Here is a 20,371-nt window from a genome sequence, read left to right on the forward strand (position 1 = left end):
TCTGTGTCCACAACTATAATTCGCTCATGGGAGGGGTGGACTTCAATGACCAGATGTTGTCTCCTTATCTCCTTTCCCGCAGGACCAGACGCTGGTATAAGAAGGTGTCTGTATATTTAATTCAATTGGCTGTATATAATAGTTTTGTTCTCTACAGTAAGGCTGGGAGAACAGGATCCTTCCTCAAATTTCAGAAAGAGATCATCGAGAACCTCCTGTATCCAGGAGGTTCCGTGGCCCCATCCACCAGTGTAGTGAGCCGTCTACACGAGCGACATTTCCCCAGTGTCGTTGCTGGTACCTCAAACCGACCGCCACCCCGAAAAAAATGTTGTGACTGTAGCAGGAGTGGAATACGGCGTGACACCCGCTATTTCTGCCCTGACCACCCTACCCTATGCTTAGGGGAGTGTTTCCAGAAGTACCACACACAGGTACACTTAGCATAGGGATTGCATCTCACAGGACAGGCACACAGGGCTATTAGGGCCCATTCACTCACACAGCAGCTGCAAACGTCTCCTTTCACCTGGGACAAAGTGCATAATGTACTAATGTACTTCGCCACATCTTTGGGCGATTTGCGCTTTGCACATTGTCCCATGGGGAAGGAGAGGTTTGTCCTATAAAGGTAAAAAAATAAATAAATAAAAAATCACCAGTAAGCAAAAAAGTTAACGTTCAGTTCAAAAAGTTAAATAAAGTTTATATGTTCTGTTCAAATGTTATTATAAAGTTAATAAAATTTATTGCGTTGTGGCCTGGTTTTTTATTTTTTATTTTTTATTTTTTTACCTTCCAGGTGGACCAACCGATCGACTAGCTGCAGCACTGATGTGCATTCTGACAGAAGCATTGCGCTGCTGTCAGATTACACAAAAGTCGGTGTATGCGGCGCTGCAAGACGAGATTTCTTCTCTGCAGTAACCCTGGGTTCACACCTGAGCGTTCTGAAAGGAGCGCTCTGTATATGCAATTGTACCGGCGTTTACAATCGCGCATACAGAGACAAGCGAACGCCCATTGTCGCGTGTTCCCGAAAGTCTATGTACGGGAACGCGCGAAAAAACGCCCCAAAGAAGCTCAAGAACTTTTTTGAGCGTAGGGCGTTTTTCAGCGCGTTCGAACACGCTGTAAAATGCTCAAGTGTGAACCAGGGCCATAGGGAAGCATTGGTTTTCATGTGTTGAGCGTTTTACAGCGCGTGTTCATATGCTTTGGCAAACACTTTGTATATATAAAAAAAAAAATAATAATCCCGGCAATGATTTATTCATCCACATCGATTGATGTGAATGGAGAAATCAGATTTGCCGGGGCATACGAGCTAAGTAGGTATGGATGTTGGGCGGAGCTCCTATGTCCTGGCAGACGCCTTTCCCCTCCTTTTTTTTGGGGGGGGGCAGAGATTTTTTCATCCACATTGATCGATGTGAATGAAGAAATCTGTGCCGTTCTTTTTTTCTTTCAGCCCAGAGGCTGAACGGAAAAAAAAATAATCTCATTACCTGTATGCTCAATATAAGGAGAATAGCAGAAACTCCTAATGCTGGCCATACATGTAATGATTGCGGAGACCCTCAAATGCCAGGGCAGTACAAACACCCCACAAATGACACCATTTTGGAAAGAAGACACCCCAAGGTATTCGCTGAGGGGCATATTGAGTCCATGAAAGATTGAAATTTTTGTCCCAAGTTAGCGGAAAGTGAGACTTTGTGAGAAAAAAAAAAAATATTCCGCTAACTTGTGCCAAATTTTTTTGGGGATTTCAAACTACTTTGCATGCATTTGGGCCCCTAAAATGCTAGGGCAGTATAACTACCCCACAAGTGGGTCACTTTGGGGTCCATTTTGGAAAGAAGACACCCAAAGGTATTTCGTGATGGGCATAGTGAGTTCATGGAAGTTTTTATTTTTTTAGTTAGTGGAATATGAGACTTTGTAAGAAAATAAAAATAAAAATCATAATTTTCCGCTAACTTGTGACAAAAAAATAAATAAATTCTATGAACTCGCCATGCCCCTCATTGAATACCTTGGGGTGTCTTCTTTCCAAAATGGGGTCACATGTGGGGTATTTATACTGCCCTGGCTTTTTAGGGGCCCTAAAGCGTCCAAAGAAGTCTGGGATCCAAATGTCTAAAAATGCCCTCCTAAATGGAATTTGGGCACCTTTGCGCATCTAGGCTGCAAAAAAGTGTCACACATGTGGTATCGCCGTACTCAGGAGAAGTTAGGGAATGTGTTTTGGGGTGTCATTTTACATATACCCATGCTGGGTGAGATAAATATCTTGGTCAAATGCCAACTTTGTATAGCAAAATGGGAAAAATTGTCTTTTGCCGAGATATTTCTCTCACCCAGCATGGGTATATGTAAAATGACACCCTGAAACACATTCCCCAACTTCTCCTGAGTACGGCGATACCACATGTGTGACACTTTTTTGCAGCTTAGGTGGGCAAATGGGCCCACATTCCAAAGAGCACCTTTCAGATTTCACAGGGCATTTTTTACAGATTTTGATTTCAAACTACTTCTCACGCATCTGGGCCCCTAAAATGCCAGGGCAGTATAACTACCCCACAAGTGACCCCATTTTGGAAAAAAGACACCCCAAGGTATTCCTTGAGGGGCATGGCGAGTTCCTAGAATTTTTTATTTTTTTGTCACAAGTTAGTGGAAAATGATATTATTATTTTTTTTCTTACAAAGTCTCATATTCCACTAACTTGTGAAAAAACTTCCATGAACTCACTATGCCCATCACGAAATACCTTGGGGCGTCTTCTTTCCAAAATGGGATCACTTGTGGGGTAGTTATACTGCCCTGGCATTTTAGGGGCCCAAATGCGTGCAAAGTAGTTTGAAATCAAAATCTGTAAAAAAATGGCCTGTGAAATCCGAAAAGGTGCTCTTTGGAATGTGGGCCCCTTTGCCCACCTAGGCTGCAAAAAAAGTGTCACACGTGGTATCGCTGTACTCAGGAGAAGTTGGGGAATGTGTTTTGGGGTGTCATTTTACATATACCCATGCTGGGTGAGATAAATATCTTGGTCAAATGCCAACTTTGTATAAAAAAAATGGGAAAAGTTGTCTTTTACCGAGATATTTCTCTCACCCAGCATGGGTATATGTAAAATTACACCCCAAAACACATTCCCCAACTTCTCCTGAGTACGGCGATACCAAATGAGTGACACTTTTTTGCAGCCTAGGTGGGCAAAGGGGCCCACATTTCAAAGAGCATCTTTCGGATTTCACAGGCCATTTTTTTTTACAGATTTTGATTTCAAACTACTTCGCACGCATTTGGGACCCTAAAATGCCAGGGCAGTATAACTACCCCACAAGTGACCCCATTTTGGAAAGAAGACACCCCAAGGTATTTCATGATGGGGCATAGAGAGTTCATGGAAGTTTTTATTTTTTGTCACAAGTTAGCGGAATATGAGACTTTGTAAGGAAAAAAAAGAAAAAAAAAATCATCATTTTCCGCTAACTTGTGACAAAAAATAAAAAGTTCTATGAACTCACTATGCCCATCAGCGAATACCTTAGGGTGTCTACTTTCCGAAATTGGGTCATTTGTGGTTTTTTTCTACTGTCTGGGCATTGTAGAACCTCAGGAAACATGACAGGTGCTCAGAAAGTCAGAGCTGCTTCAAAAAGCGGAAATTCACATTTTTGTACCATTTCACATTTTTGTACCTAACCCCTGAAGACGCCGTGATACGGCTGAAACATGTCGGGGGGCAGCGTGAGGCTCTGAATTTTATGGCAGCTGTTCATTAGGTCCATTACAGAGAAATAAAATGAATTGCACTTAACAAATAACAAATACAGGCAAGCGCGCAGCCTGTTAGTGAAAGTGTGTATCAAACCCAGTCAGATGACGGTCCTGACAGGGTAATCTAAAGGGATAGACAAATGGCCAGTGACCACTGAGAATTTTAACATTAGTTATCTACACCATAATTATTAAATAATATGAAATAAAAGCTAAGTCTTAGTTAAGTAGGTAGGTGCAGTGAAAGTGATATTGATAGGATAGCATCTTGCAGTTGATGGAGATTTGAGGGATGCACATCCAGGGCACGAAGCTCCCGTTCCACCACATCCCAAAGATGCTCTATTGGGTTGAGATTTGGTGACAGTGGGGGCCATTTTAGTACAGTGAACTCATTGTCATGTTCAAGAAACCAATTTGAAATGATTCGAGCTTTGTGACATGGTGCATTATCCTGCTGGAAGTAGGCATCAGAAGATGGGTACATGGTGGTCATGAAGGGATGGACATGGTCAGAAACAATGCTCAGGTAGCCCGTGGCATTTAAACGATGGCTAATTGGCACTAAGGGGTCTAAAGTGTGCCCAGAAAACATCCCCCACACCATTACACCACCACCAGCCTGCACAGTGGTAACAAGGCATGATGGATACATGTTCTCATTCTGTTTACGCCAAATTCGGACTCTACCATTTGAATGTCTCAATAGAAATCGAGACTCATCAGACCAGGAAACATTTTTCCAGTCTTCAACAGTCCAATTTTGGTGAGCTCGTGCAAATTGTAGCCTCTTTTTCCTATTTGTAGTGGAGATGAGTGGTACCCGGTGGGGTCTTCTGCTGTTGTAGCCCATCCACCTCAAGGTTGTGCGTGTTTTGGCTTCACAAATGCTTTGCTGCATACCTCGGTTGTAACGAGTGGTTATTTCAGTCAACGTTGCTCTTCTATCAGCTTAAATCAGTCGGCCCATTCTCCTCTGACCTCTAGCATTAACAAGGCATTTTTGCCCACAGGACTGCCGCATACTGGATGTTTTTCCCTTTTCACACCATTCTTTGTAAACCCTAGAAATGGTTGTGTGTGAAAATCCCAGTAACTGAGCAGATTGTGAAATACTCAGACCAGCCCGTCTGGCACCAACAACCATGCCACGCTCAAAATTGCTTAAATCACCTTTCTTTCCCATTCTGACATTCAGTTTGGAGTTCAGGAGATTGTCTCGACCAGGACCACAACCCTACATGCATTGAAGCAACTGCCATGTGATTGGTTGACTAGATAATCGCATTAATGAGAAATAGAACAGGTGTTCCTAATAATTCTTTAGGTGCGTGTACATTGCTTGTTGTTTCCATTGACCACCCTGCAATCCAGCGGTGGTGGCCTTATTTGCACACTATAGGAAAAGGCACCAGCCTCTCTGGTGGCTGGTACAATGGAAGTGTGCAAAGGTTGGCACTTTATCCTATAGTGTGCAAGCATGACCACCACTGCTGGATTGCAGGGTGGTCGCAACCATGGATACAAGCATTGTATGATGTGATGAAGGAAGCAATATGGACAATCACAAGACATTAGAAAGTGGCTTGTATTAACTTTCGCTATGTGATAATGGACATTTGCTGAAGTGAGACAACTCATTTAACTCTCTGTGTACCAACCTTGGCTAGTTCCACTGGTTTACTTCTCATTTACGAATTTGGCTATATCTGTACTCCTCAGATTTGGACTTTGGTTTGTTTTACTGGTTAACCTTTCATCTGCTGATTTGGCAATATCTGTACCCTCCTCGTTCTGACTTTGGCTTGTTAGATTATCCTTTCTACTTTACTGTGATCATCTGGTTAAGGGCTCATGCACATGACCGTTTGTATTTTGCAGTCTGCAAAACACGGATCTGCAAACAATACGTATGACGTCCGTGTGGCGTATTGCATCCAATTTTTTGCAGATCCATTGTAACAATGCCTATCCTTCTCCGCAAAATGGACATAAATCGGACATGTTCTATCTTTTTTGCAGAAAGGCCATGCGGGCATACGGAAACGGAATGCACACTGAGTCATTTCCATTTTTTTGTGGACCCATTAAAGTGGATGGTTCTGCATATAGGCCACAAAAAAAAACGAATGGACACGGAAAGAAAATACGTTCGTTTACATGAGCCCTTAGTTTTCGATATGCAAACTTGCACCTGTTTTCTGTTACCTAGGGATGCAACCTGAGTCCCTAGCAGCCAAGACCATCCTGCCTTGTGGCAGGCTTTGGTGAGTACATAGGGGTAGCCTAGACTCTGCTAATCGGAGTGGTGTATGACAATAGGTAGGTTGTTCCAGCCAGTGAGGTCTGTAGTTACGTTTATACACAGGTTGCCACTAGAGTTGAGCGAACCTGCCTTTTGGCAGGTTCAGTTTTGGGTTTGGGGTTTAAGTGCATTATGCGATGGATTCCGTTCTCACAGAATCCATCTTGTAATTTGTGCCGCATAAGACAATTGTATGGCCAGCTCCAAGGGTTCCGTTCTGCTGGCCATACACTTGTATTATGCGGCATGCCAGCATTGAATTACGTTATGGATTCCGTGAGAACGGAATCCATTACGTAATTCACTTAAACCCCGAACTCAAACCTGTCAAAAGGCAGGTTCACTCAACTCTAGGCTAGACAACCCCTTAAAGTTAGAAACACAAACCTAGTAGAACATCTTGGGTGAAGCTCTGACAAATACTGGTGTCATGACAGATGACTTGAAAAAAACTAGAAAAAAAAAACTTACAAGAAAGAAATGTAATATTTGAATTTATAAATAGAATGTTTTATTCATTATACATAAATGTAATTCACTTTTTACAAAATTATAGATTTGACAATCTCCATGGAAAAATAATCATAGTTGAAATAGTTTGTCTGTAATTGCACCCATGTGCTAGTCCTGTATTGTTCTGACAAAAACCTGTTTCACCTGTTAAACGAAGTGGAGAATGCACCGTAACTACCACTCCAAATGTGTCATTTACAACACATTGCGACTATCTTCCTTGTCCATCTGTTGTCATTAAGAGTGGACAGCATAAAGCGTGACACATCAGCACGTGATACTGTATTGGTTATTGGGTAACCTTTATCATCTGGGACAAAATATCCTTCATGGGTCAATATTTCTTTGTCTGAAAGAGATTAAAAATGATAGATAATGTTTTTTTATAACTCCCACTGTCAGAATTAAAGGCTATGTACACCTTTGGAGGCAATTTTTTTATTATTGCATTGTACTCATTTTGAGCTAAAATCATTTTCTCAATTGGTCTTTTTCAAAATTATGGAGCCCTTGTTTCTGTACATAGCTGAGATGCTCTAGTAGCAGCCTGAGCATTGTCTGTCTTTTCCGTCAGTTGTGAAGCTTGCAGGCTCCTTATCTCTGCTTTCTGACATTATAAACACTCATTGTAGCTCATTTCTTATCTTACTGATAAGAATGTGGCTTAAATAAGTGTTTATGACCTCTCAGTAGTTTAGAAATAAGGTTTATTAGATGATTAGCACAAAGTGAAAGTACCAGTCACACAGTTAGAAAGACAGTTACCCTTTGTGATAGAATAGCTCAATATTTTTAATAAAGGTGTGCATATCCTTTCCATTTTTATATATGGACAGAATGGCATAAAAAGCATTACTCACCTTCCAACACTCAGCAATTGATTGGCTGAGTAGGCATTTCTTACATGTTCAGCCAGGACGAAAAAAATGGAGACCAGGGAGACTTGGTAAGTATTGGAACATTGTTGGTCGAGGATCAGTGAGGAGATTGGTCCTTTTTAAACCATTCTGCCCCATTTATAAAAATGCAACTTTGGCAGACAGCCCCTTAATTGGCCAATATTTAATACACAACACTTATTAGGAATACCTCCGTACACGACATTTGAGGGGGTATGGTACAATTGATTTTATTTTCGTCTGGATCCCACCCTGGTACTGAATTTAGTTATAATATAATGTCCTCCATGATGCTGTTACTTATGAGGGTGTGCTAGAGAGATAGCGATAAGGCTACTTTCACACTGGCGTTTTGGTTTCCGTTTGTGAGATCCGTTTCAGGGCTCTCACAAGCGGTCCAAAACGGATCAGTTTTGCCCTAATGCATTCTGAATGGATAAGGATCCATTCAGAATACATCAGTTTGCCTCCTTTCTGCCTCCATTGCGCTCTGGAGACAGACACCAAAACACTGCTTGCAGCGTTTTGGTGTCTGCCTGATGATGTGGAGGCAAACGGATCCATCCTGACACACAATGTAAGTCAATGGGGACGGATCTGTTTTGACTGACACAATGCAAAAAGGATCCGCCCCCCATTGACTTTCAATGGTGTTCAAAACTGATCCATTTGGCCAATGTTAAAGATAATACAAACTGATCCATTCTGAACAGATGCATGCGGTTGTATTATCAGTGCGGATCCGTATGTGCAGATACATGATGGATCCGCACCAAATGCGAGTGTGAATGTAGCCTAAGAAGAAGGCTCCTCTTCTGGGAGGAATTCTGATTTGTTCTATGTATGACTGCTCATGAATGTTCCTTGTATCCTGGCCTTGTCCAGCCACTCTTAGGCCCCTTTCACACGGGCAAGAATTCCGCGTGGGTGCAATGCGTGAGGTGAACGCATTGCACCCGCACTGAATCCGGATCCATTCACTTCAATGGGGCTGTGTACATGAGCTGTGATTTTCACGCATTACTGGTGAATTGCGTGAAAATCGCAGCAAGCTCTATATTGTGTTATTCACGCAACACAGGCCCCATAGAAGTGAATAGGGCTGCGTGAAAATCGCAAGCATCCACAAGCAAGTGCGGATGCAGTGCAATTTTCACTCATGGTTGATAGGAGACTATCGGGATGGGGACCTGATCTTTATAATTTTCCCTTATAACATGGTTATAAGGGAAAATAATAGCATTCTTAAAACAGAATGCTTAGTGAAATAGTGATGGAGGGGTTAAAAAATAAAAAACAATAAATAAACTCATCTTAACCCACTTGAACGCTCATCCTGGCATGTCTTCTATCTTTCTTGATGAAAAGGACCTGTGGTGACATCCCTGTGCTCATCACATGGTCTATCACATGGTTCATCACACTGGTGATGGACCATGTGATGAGCGCAGTGACATCAAAGGTCCTTTAGCCAGGTCCTGAAGAAAGTAGAAAGAAGAGGAGATCCGCTACGCGATCAAGTGGATGGGGTGAGTTAAATTTGTTTATTTTTAACCCCTCAATGGACATTTTACTAAGCATTCTGTATTAAGAATGCTATTATTGTCCCTTATAACCATGTTATAAGGGAAAATAATAAAATCTACACAACACTGATCCCCGAACTTCTGTGAAGAAGTTCGGGTCTGGGTACCAAACATGCCGATTTTTCTGTGTGCAAAACGCATTAAAACACTTTGCACTCGAGCTGAAAAATCGCGCATTTTCCCACACCCGCATCTTGTCCGGCCCTCACACGCGACGCCTGTGTGAAAGAGGCCTTAGAATGCAAAATTTAGCAGCTGCATGATCGATTATGTCACATGGCATTCTCTACTGATATCATGTACTAACTCAGATTACATCCCATAAATTAGGGAAAGATACACACATTGTGGATTTGCCCCTATGGCCAGATATTTCTAATCATTTTTACAAACATATGTATAAAGTGAAATGTCTACCTGTCACTGGTGTATTCTGAAGTCCAGGTGGTCTTACAACAGTCCAGTTAATATCAGAACATTCTTTTTCTAGATATTTTTCCATCTCAAACATGTTTGTGAGAACACTTTTAATTAGCGGTATCAATAGATTCCTCACGAAGAATGATGCATTTTGTGCGGAAGCTAGCTGTTAATGAAAATATGATTATTGACCTAAATCTGCAGGCAATAAATACAGCTTATAATTTTCCTACATTTCTACCCATTTCTGGATCATCCATCGGCTATATATATATATATATATAGTTAGTCTGAAGGCAAGGTTTTATACACATGGCAGAACCATGTAGCAGATGCTGCACGGAGACATACGGACTATGTGCTCCATGCAGTATAAAATTTTCTAGGTGAGAAGGTTTTTTAGACATCCATAGAGAAAATGATTATTTACAGAGTAAGGGCTCATGCACACAACCGTAGCCGTTTTTTGCGGTCCAAAAAATACGGATTCGCAAAATACATATGCCGTCCGTGTGCGTTCCACACCAGCCCTCTACAGAACTGTCCTATCCTTGTCCATAATCCAGACAAGAATAGGACGTGTTCGTTTTTTTTTTTTTTGTGGGTGCTGCAGACATGGTGCGCTGTCCACATCTTTTGACGCCCCATTGAAACGAATGGGTCCAACCCACAAAAAAATGCAGATTGGATGTGGACTAAAACAGCGGTCGTGTGCACGAGCCCTCATACTAAGGAACTGCTAATCGTAGACACCTTAGACTGCTGCCACACGTTCAGATGTGTTCAGGAGTGATTTATATCTTCAGTAAGTGGCTGACAATTAGGGCTCATGCACACAAACGTATTTTCTTTCTGTGTCCGTACCATTTTTTTTGCAGATCGTATGCAATGCCAAAAAAACGGAAGTTACACTGTGTGCATTCCGTTTCCATATGTCTGCATGTCAGTTCTGCAAAAAAATAGAACACGTCCTATTATTGCCCGCATAGGTCTACACTCACACAACTGTATGAATGAGTCTGCATCCATTCCGCAATTTTGTCAAATGATGCGGACAGCACACCGTGTTCAGTTCTGCGGCCCCGCAAATAAGATAGAGCATGTCCTATTCTTGTCCGCAATTGTGGACAGGATAGGCATTTTCTATGGTAGTGGTGGCCATGTGCGGCCCGCAAGTTGCGGAACGCACACGTGCCGGTATTAGTGTTTTGCAGATCTGCAATTTGCGGATCTGCAAAACACTACAGTCATGTGAATGTATCCTAACGGACAAGTATAGGACTGTTCTATTAAGGACCAGCTGTTCTTTCCCGAAATTATTTTTTGCAGATCCGTGTTTTGCGGACCACAAAATACATAGTCGTGTGCATGAGCCCTTACTTATGCCACTGTATCAAGACACTGTCGTAAACTGCGCCAAAACTTGTCAAATTGATGTGCAGAGGATTTATAAAAATCTAGATACCTAGCTATACCTAGCTCAACAAGGAGGTGTGGTTTACCAGAAAAGGGGCATGGCTTTACTTGAAAGGGGATGTGGCCTAATAGGCGACATTTAGCACCAAAATTGCACCTAAAATCCTGTCTAAATTCTGCACCACATTTGTCATCCAGCCTGAGCCTGTGAAAAAACTGGAACATGTCTAGTCAGCCTATCTAAAGTTTACTCCATCTATAGCAGGGGTCAGCAACCTTCGGCACTCCAGCTGCTGTGAAACTACAACTCCCAGGATGCACACTTGCTCGGCTGGAGTTGTAACTCCCACAGAAGTGAAAGGAGGATTCTGGGAGTTGTAGTGTGAGAACAGCTGGAGTGCTGGAGGTTGCTAATCCCTGATCTATAGGATTAGTATATCTGCCCCAGTGTTGCATTTTTTCAGTGCAGAAATAAAAAAAAAGATACAAATATGGATTCTAACGCATTTTGTGGATAACTTTCCTTTGTAAGAACAACCACAGAGAAAATCTGAAAGTTATAGTGTTGTAGATACATACTGTCTGTGTACCAGGAAGTCATTGTCACCATTCGATTCACTCCAGTCTGTCGCATGGCCCCCACGATGGGGGCAATGGAGTCTGTATAACCACTTATTGATGAGAACATTTTATATTGGAATCCCAGGCAAGAGACAACAGCATCCTGTCCTTTGAAATGTTCAGCTAATGAGTCTGCGGAAAATATATTAGCTTCTACTACCTGGAAAAAGTGCAACCATGTTAATAGGCTAGTATACTACAACATAAAACGTATCGTGTTACAGGGAACCTGTCCCCGGGATTTTGTGTATAGAGCTGAGGACATGGGTTGCTAGATGGCGGCTAGCACGTCCGCAATATCCTGTCCCCATAGCTCTGTGTGCTTTTATTGTGTAAAAAAAAACGATTTGATACATATGCAAATTAACCTGAGATGAGTCCTGTCCATGACTCATCTCACGCACAGGACTCATCTCAGGGCAATTTGCATATGTATCAAATTGTTTTGTTTTTTTTTTACACAATAAAAGCACACAGAGCTATGGGGACAGGATATTGCGGACGTGCTAGCCGCCATCTAGCAACCCATGTCCTCAGCTCTATACACAAAATCCCGGGGACAGATTCCCTTTAAGGCAACAAATGCTCAGGATGTGAACATAGCCTATGCACCTGCAGATATCCCTCACAAATGTGCATGCAAGGTCTGGAACTTAAAGGCCTCTTTCACACGGGCGTCATGTTTTTTGCCCGGATAAGAGCCGAGTGCGTTGCGGGAAAATGCGCAATTTTCCCGCGCGAGTGCAAAACATTGTCATGAGTTTTGCACTCGGGTGAGAAAAATCGCGCATGTTTGGTACCCAAACCCGAACTTCTTCACAGAAGTTCGGGCTTGGGATTGATGTTCTGAAGATTGTATTATTTTCCCTTATAACATGGTTTTAAAGGAAAATATTAGCATTCTGACTACAGAATGCATAGTATAATAGTGCTGGAAGGGTTAAAAAAAATAAAAAAAGTTAACTCACCTTATCCTTTTGTTCGCGTAGTTCGTTCCCGGTCTGTTCTTTGCTAGCTGTGGGCTTGGGCTAAATGACCTGTGGTGATGTCAGATCACATGCTCCAATCACATGGTCCATCACCATGGTGATGGACCATGTGATCTGATGTCATCAAAGGTCCTTTAGCCCAAGCCCACAGCTAGCAAAGAACAGATCGGGAACGAACTACACGAACAAGAGGATAAGGTGAGTTAACTTTTTTATTTTTTTAACCCTTCCAGCACTATTATACTATGTATTCTGTAGTGAGAAAGCTAATATTTTCCTTTAAAACCATGTTATAAGGGAAAATAATACAGTGAATAGACTGTCACCTAGAACCCATGCGTGAAAATCGCACCACATCCGCACTTGCTTGCAGATGCTTGCGATTTTCACGCAGCCCCATTCACTTCTGTAGGGCCTGCGTTGCGTGAAAAACGCACAAAATAGAGCATGCTGCGATTTTCACGCAACGCATAAGTGATGCGTGAAAATCACCGCTCATGTGAACAGCCCCATAGAAATGAATGGGTCAGGATTCAGTGCGGGTGCAATGCGTTCACCTCACGCATCGCACCCGCGCGGAATACTCGCTCGTGTGAAAGGGGCCAAAGGGCATCCACACTTCAAGCTTTTCATGACTGATCATGGTTTGAGCCTTAACCCTTTCAGGACCAGGGTCATGTTATTTAGTCTTAGTCTTTTTTTACAGGACACATACAACTTTCTAAATATTTAACATTGAAGCTGATATCATTTAATTGTGTAGGTCTTAGTTAGGGAAGTATGGGCAAATACAATTGTTAATGTTCTGTTTTAAGGTGGCTTAACATACCTGATAGCCGTGCAAATTATGTTCAGGTGTTCATGTGATGCAGGATATTTATTATGCATGTGGCTTCTAAGGGAAGGGGGTGGGCTTATTAAATTATTTTTTGACTTTTTCATTATTTTTTCGAATTTTATTATGTTTTCTATTAATTTGTATTAATTATTTTTTTACTTATACTATTACTTATATATTAACAGCTACTTGTCCAGTTGCTGTCACTGGAACCTGATTGTTTTGTATCCTTAAAACAGCCCCTGGACAAGAGAAGGTTAATAACTGTCAGATATGAAAGCTACTATGCTCCTGGGATCACTTCAGCTGACTACTCCTGCGTTGTGGGAACCGGGCAATCGTGGCCTTCCACTGGCATAAGGGTATGACTACATGACATGGCCATACCACATGAGTCCAATTAACTAATTAGGGCCATATTGTTTAGTCAGTCTTCATTGTTAATGGCTACATGGTTTTGCAGATGCAATTCAGATGATTGTATTATTAGTAACAGAAGCGTTTTTACTGAACCCTGCCGGATCCAGCAAAAATGCTAGTGTGAAAGTAGCCTTATTAGGAGACATTTGCCTCTTAATAAATTAAGTGCATCTCATTCCAGCGCACAGAAGATTAACACGCCAGTCTTGATTTATTCATTTATTTATTTTTTAAATTAACTCACCTCCTCTTGATCGCGTAGTAGACGATCTCTTCTTACTACTTTAGGCTGGGTTCACACCTGAGCGTTTTACAGCGCGTTCCTACGTGCTGTAAAACGCTCAACAAGGAGAAACCAATGCTTCCCTATGGGAATGGTTCTCACCTGGGCGTTTTACAGCGCGTACGATGGCTCAGTGACGTCACCACAGGTCCTGAAGAAAGAACAGGAGATCGGCAGCTACGCGATCAATTGGAGGAGGGGAGTTAATTTGTTTACATTGACCTTCTACTATGCATTCTGTATTAAAGAATGCTATTATTTTCCCTTATAACCATGTTATAAGGGAAAATAATAAAATCTACACTACAACTAACCCAAACCCCGAACTTCATTGAAGAAGTTTGGGTCTGGGTACCACATTAATTTTTTTTCTCATGCGCGTGCCAAATGCATTGCACTCACGCGAAAAAACTGAACCACGCAACGCAATCGCAGTCAAAACTGACTTAAATTGTGTGCTCACTCGCACGATTTCCCCACCACGCACCTGCATCCTATCCAGCCCCAACCCGTAACGCCCGTGTGAAAGAGGCCTTAGTAAAATAAAAAAACTCAAATAACCCCTTTAATCACTTCAGTATCTGAAGGTTTACCAGATTCCGCATTTACTTTAGGCCTCATGCACACAACCATTGTTTGGGTCCGCATCCGAGCCGCTGTTTTGGCGGCTCGGATGCGGACCAATTCACTTCAATGGGGCCGCAAAAGATGCAGACAGCACTCCGTGTGCTGTCCGCATCCGTGACTCCGTTCCGCGGCCCCGCTAAAAAAATATAACATGTCCTATTCTTGTCCGCGCTTTGCGGACAAAAATTGGCATTTATATTGCCGGCTCCCGTTCCATTCCGCAAATTGCGAAAGGCAACACTGGCGGCTTCCGTTTTTTGCGGATCCGCGGTTTGCGGACTGCCAAAAAACTGTGCGGTTGTGTGCATGAGGCCTTAATTTGTAACCGTGACATAGCCGTAAGAGGGATTCTTTTTTGTGAGATCAGATTTGTATTTATACATATAACCGTATATTGATAAACTTTATGGGGGGAGATATATGGGAAAAATGTACTTCTACTATTTATTTATTTTTGCATTTTTTATTTATAGCATCAATAAAGTGGTAACTTGATACCAAATATGTATACGGTAGTTTTTATTTATATTTTACATTTAATGGATAAAACATTATGTCTACACACTTAATTTTTCTGTTGATATGGTTGTGACGTTCCTGTGCCACCTACACATACAGAAATACATACTTCAGAGTTGAGTTGAGTTCTGGTGCCCCCTGGAAAGAGACTGACCTATACACTCTGTATAGTACGCCAGCAATAATAAATGCCTACTGTAAGTATTTGTGAGGTGAACATGTAACGTACCTTAAGTTTCTCGTGCTGAATGGTCATTTTGCTGACATTTCGCACAAGAGCTGTGACTTCATGCCCGTCCTGCAGAGCTTGGGTTACAAGGGTTGCACCTGTTTGTCCAGTCGCTCCAAGAACTGATAGTTTCATTCTGAATTCCTGTATATGATGATAACATTGATAGTTAAAGGTGTTGTCCAGGATTTAATATTGATGGATACTGCTCAGGACAATGCTTACTACCTTGCGGCTTTGGCGCTGGAACTACACTGGATTGTCCATTGTGTAGTGGATGGAGCTGGTAATTGCAGCACCGCTCCCATTCACTTCATTTGGAGCAGCACTGCAGTTACCAACTCCAACCACTACACAATGGATGGAGCTGTGTAGTGCCAGTGCTGGAGCTACAAAAACTGTTGATGGCAGGGATGCAAAGTGCCAGACTGTCACCAAACTAATATCAAAATACTTTATGGTACATGCACACGTCCAGGAGAATCCGCACTGAAATCTGCAGGTGTTCGCAGGCAAATCTGTGCGGTCAATCTGCATCAATTGGATGCGGATTTGGTGCAGATTTTACAAATTGAATGAAAAAAATCCGGTCGTGTGCATTTAGCCTAAAGGGGCTGTCTTGTTTTTTTTTATTGATCACCTATCCTCAGGATAAGTCATCAATATCACATTGGCGAGGGGGCTGACTCCTGGCACCCCTGCCAATCAGCTGTTTGAAGAGAAATCAGCGCTCGTATGTGTCCTCTTCAAACAGTTAATTGCCGAGGGTGCCAAAGATAGGTCATCAATATATATATATATATATATATATATATATATATAAAGCAGACAACCCCTTTTAAATGTTGGAACTTATGAGTTGAGTTTTTTCAAATTCTTGCAAATGACCCTTTGGCATTATTAAAATGCTTATCCTGCCAACCTTCCTATAGGCTCCCATACTGCACTGGTTAAAAAAAAGAAAAAACCTGCTTGCTGGATTTAGAATATGCAGCCATAGGGGGTCATTTATCAAACTGGTGTAAAGTAGAACTGGCTTAGTTGCCCATAGCAACCAGTTGCTATTGGCAACTAAGCCAGTTCCACTTTACACCAGTTTGATAAATCTCCCCCATGGTTTACACCTAAAACCAACCCAAATCCAGTGGTCCAGTCCCAGGTTTCGTTGGCTGTCCTGTGGCCTCCAGTGGTGTGTGGCATACCTTGATTTTTACTGTATCTACCTTGTGAGGACACAGGCACAGTTGAATTCAATAGTGGGACAGAAAACCATCAGCTCCCTGCTCCATCATTTGTCAGTCTGTGCTGTCCCCAGCAGGCAGACGCAATACGGGAGGTCACCGTGTCTGTTCAGCAGTAGAGAGCACAAGCTGGGGCATAATGCTCCATTCATCAGGGGAACAGGACTAGATTAGTATTACTTTATTTTATTTAATCTACAGGGGTTTCACTATTGTGAGGGGGGCACTCAGGGGGCAGTACTACTGTGAGGGAAGCACTGAGGTGGACACTAAGGAGGCAGTGCTATTGTGAGGAGGCACTAACCTAATATTTCCCTCTCAGTGTGTGGCACTACCATAATTCCTAGGCAGCACGCCTGCTGTCCCGGTGTCATCCCTTACATTCAATCACTTACTCTTGTCTACTGCACCTCAAAAACATTTCTGCACGGGCAACATCCGTGCAGTTTGCGCAGATGAATCCAGACCAATTCAGCTTGAATGGGTCTGTGATCCATTCGCACCACAAAAAAATATATATTTTCAATTTTCTTGCGTTTCGTAGGCACGTGGGGTTCAGTGACTCCGTTCCGCACCGGACCTTCCGGATTGCTGACCTAATCAAGTGAATGGGTTTGCATCCGTGATGCAGGGTGCTCAGGGCCGGTGCCCCGCCCGTATATTGCTGACCTGCTGTTTGCAGTCCACAATACAAGCACGGGTGGGCAACGGCCATGTACATGAGGCCTTACTATGAGGGGGCACTAAGAGCATAACTATGGTGTGAAATCACTACTGGGCAATAAGGGAGCATAAGATCAATTTCATATGGGTGTATATGTTTTAGTTAGTTTAGTTTATTTCATGTTGGGGCTATTATAATACTGTCTAGAATTCATGCTTAATTAACACTTTATAATGAAGTATATTATTATTTACCATGTTATCTAAGAACTTTGGATGTCACTAAGGCCCCATGCACACGGCCGTGTTTGACAGCCGTGTGCGGGCCGTGGAACCGCGGCCTGGATCCCTCCAGAGAGCAGGAGCGCACGGCGTCACTGGTTGCTATGACGCCGTGCGCTCCCTGCTGCCGCCGCAATACACTGGTATGATCTATACCAGTGTATTACTGTACTGTGCCGGCAGCAGGGAGCGCACAGCGTCATAGCAACCAGTGACGCCGTGCGCTCCTGCTCTCTGGAGGGATCCAGGCCGCGGTTCCACGGCCGTGTGCATGGGGCCTAATACAATTGTTGACTGGAGCTTATTGATGCGGTTCTGAGCCTCTTTATAGGGCTGTGGGGAAGCACTTACGCCCTCTTGTGGCAAAACTCAGTGTCTAATCAGACCACACCTGTAATAATTTCCAATAATTTCTGACATGTTTATCCAGTTGAGTTTTTTGTTGTTGTCAATGAGTGTACTTAAATCAGTTGTCAGACCTAAATGATTAATTAATGCCTCGCATGACTGTGTTAAAAATAGGTAAAAAAAAAAAAAAAAAAAAAAACACCTCTCAAAGCCCTTACATTCTGGTGATATGGCTAATGGTGGTCCCCTCCAGCTGAAAGTGAAATGGGCCCATTCTTGGTCACAAGACCCCTGCCTTCATTCAATGGCCTCAGCGGTTACATGTGCAAGAAGGCCTCTTTCACGCGACCGCTTTTCTTTTTTTTTTTGTTTACGGGCCGTTTTTTGCGTTCCGTATACGGTCCGCATACATAACCATTCATTTCAATGGTTCCGCAAAAAAAAAAAAGAATGTACTCAGTATGCATTCCGTTTCCGTTTTTCTGTACCTATTATTGCCCACAAATCACGTTCCGTGGCTGCATTCAAGTAAATGGATCCACAAAAAATGGAACACATGCGGAAATGCATCCGTATGTCTTCCGTATCTGTTCCGTTTTTGCGGAAACATCTATTGAATAGGTTATGTCCAGCCCAATTTTTTCTATGCAATTACTGTATACGCCATATGGAAAAACGGAAACACAACATGTATAATAATTCTAGAACGTTTTTTTATAAAACTCTGTGTTGGACCATTCTTCAGTTTTTTCTACCAGAAGTTATGAATACATTTTGCAGCAGCCTACAATAAAGGTCCATCAAGGTGTTACCAGTTGGGGGGCTGTCCCTGCACAGTCTGACACGATTTAATTAGCGTGGCCAGTGTCAGACCCCTAACTTGTAAGACCCACATACACCTTTCTTGCAGACTGCTGGCAAGGCCTCTTGCACACAAGCGTATTTTCTTTCTGTGTGCATTCCGTTTCTGTATGTCCGTATTTCTGTTCTGCAAAAAAATAGAACATGTCCTATAATTGTCCGCATTATGGACAAGGATAGTACTGTTCTATTAGGGGGCAGCTGTTCCATTCCGCAAAATAGGGAATGCACGCGGATGTCACCTGTATTTTTTGCGGACCGCAGAATACATACGGTCGTGTGCAAGAGGCCTAAGTTATAATAATATTTGCTCCAGAATTGTAATTACATGGGTAATGGAAGTAGTTACTAAAACAGACATGTCAGGTTCTGTGACAGGTCCTGTAAATGGTATACTGTACATGTGTGCAGATTTACAGTGTGTCCACTAGATACTACTTCAAACTGTAAACCACAGACATGTCTATGCACTATGCTTGTTTCTGTGTTCAAAATATATTTTTAAGCCATGTGACCTAAAAACATTGACTGCAACACCCCGTATAAGCCCCACTAGGGTGTGCACACCAAATTCTATGGGGAAGATTTATCAAAACTGCTGCAAAGGAAAACTGACTGGTTTAGTTTCCCATAGCAACCAATCAGAATCCACATTTCATTTTTCAGAGCTCCTTTGGAAAATGAAAGGTGGAATCTGATTGGTTGCTATGAGCAACTAAACCAGTCAGTTTTCCTTTGCAGCAGTCTTGATAATCTACCCCAGTATGTGGTGAAATCTGGTCCTGATCCCATCTAGTGTGTATGTGTTTGTATAAGGCCACAATTCAGACCATCCGTGTTCTGGACAGTGAAGACACGCGTTCTATGATTTTTAAAACCTAAAGTTCCAGTGAATACAGATTAATCCTAGTGACAGCTCGGGAATTAAAAAAATACTTACTGCTGCAGCCTCGTTGAGACCTTCTGAATGGACTGTGGTATTCCGGGTGTGTGTCTTGGCGATGCAGCCTAAGGGGCGGATCAGTTACACAACATGTTTGCAGTGTCATGTTACGTGCTGTATATCAAGGGCTTGTGCACAGCAGACACTCCGGGGCCCTATAGAAATATTAAATAAGAGACCACACACTTCATTCTGGATAAAATTAGGCTGTGTTGCTTTATTTGGGGTTACCCAAATTAAATAAATAAATATTTAATAAATAACCAATAACAAATAATTTAACCAATAACCAATAAAATATGAACCAATAAGTCCACCCAGCATAGCTGGGCAACAAATATCTCCCTAAGAAGAGCAACACCACTATATAAAGGGAGGGTGTGCAGGGCGCTGGTCCAGGTCTTCTTAAAACTGCAGGTAGCTTAGGGTCCATTCACACATCCGTGTGTGTTTTGCGGACCCGCAGATCCGCAAAACACGGACACTGGCTATGTGCATTCCGCATTTTGCGGACTGCACATCGCCGGGACTAATAGAATATGCCTTTTCTTATCCGCAAGAATAGGGCATGTTCT

The 20,371-nt window shown here is 42.4% G+C and overlaps 1 protein-coding gene across 1 annotated transcript; it reads right to left on the reverse strand.

Moving 5' to 3' along the window:
- Window positions 1-6,586: 6,586 nt before the first annotated feature.
- LOC122927280 (uncharacterized protein At2g34460, chloroplastic-like) lies at window positions 6,587-19,860 on the reverse strand. Its single transcript, XM_044278979.1, has 5 exons — window positions 19,794-19,860; window positions 15,459-15,602; window positions 11,512-11,713; window positions 9,514-9,678; window positions 6,587-6,960 (listed from the first exon to the last, which is right to left on the reverse strand). Exons 2-5 carry the CDS (start codon window positions 15,591-15,593, stop codon window positions 6,803-6,805), a joined length of 660 nt encoding a protein of 219 aa, XP_044134914.1. The 5' UTR covers window positions 15,594-15,602; window positions 19,794-19,860; the 3' UTR covers window positions 6,587-6,802.
- Between the last annotated feature and the right edge of the window lie 511 nt (window positions 19,861-20,371).

The sequence above is a fragment of the Bufo gargarizans genome, chromosome 1 (assembly GCF_014858855.1).
Source record: "Bufo gargarizans isolate SCDJY-AF-19 chromosome 1, ASM1485885v1, whole genome shotgun sequence".
In the NCBI taxonomy this organism is placed as follows: Eukaryota; Metazoa; Chordata; class Amphibia; order Anura; family Bufonidae; genus Bufo; species Bufo gargarizans.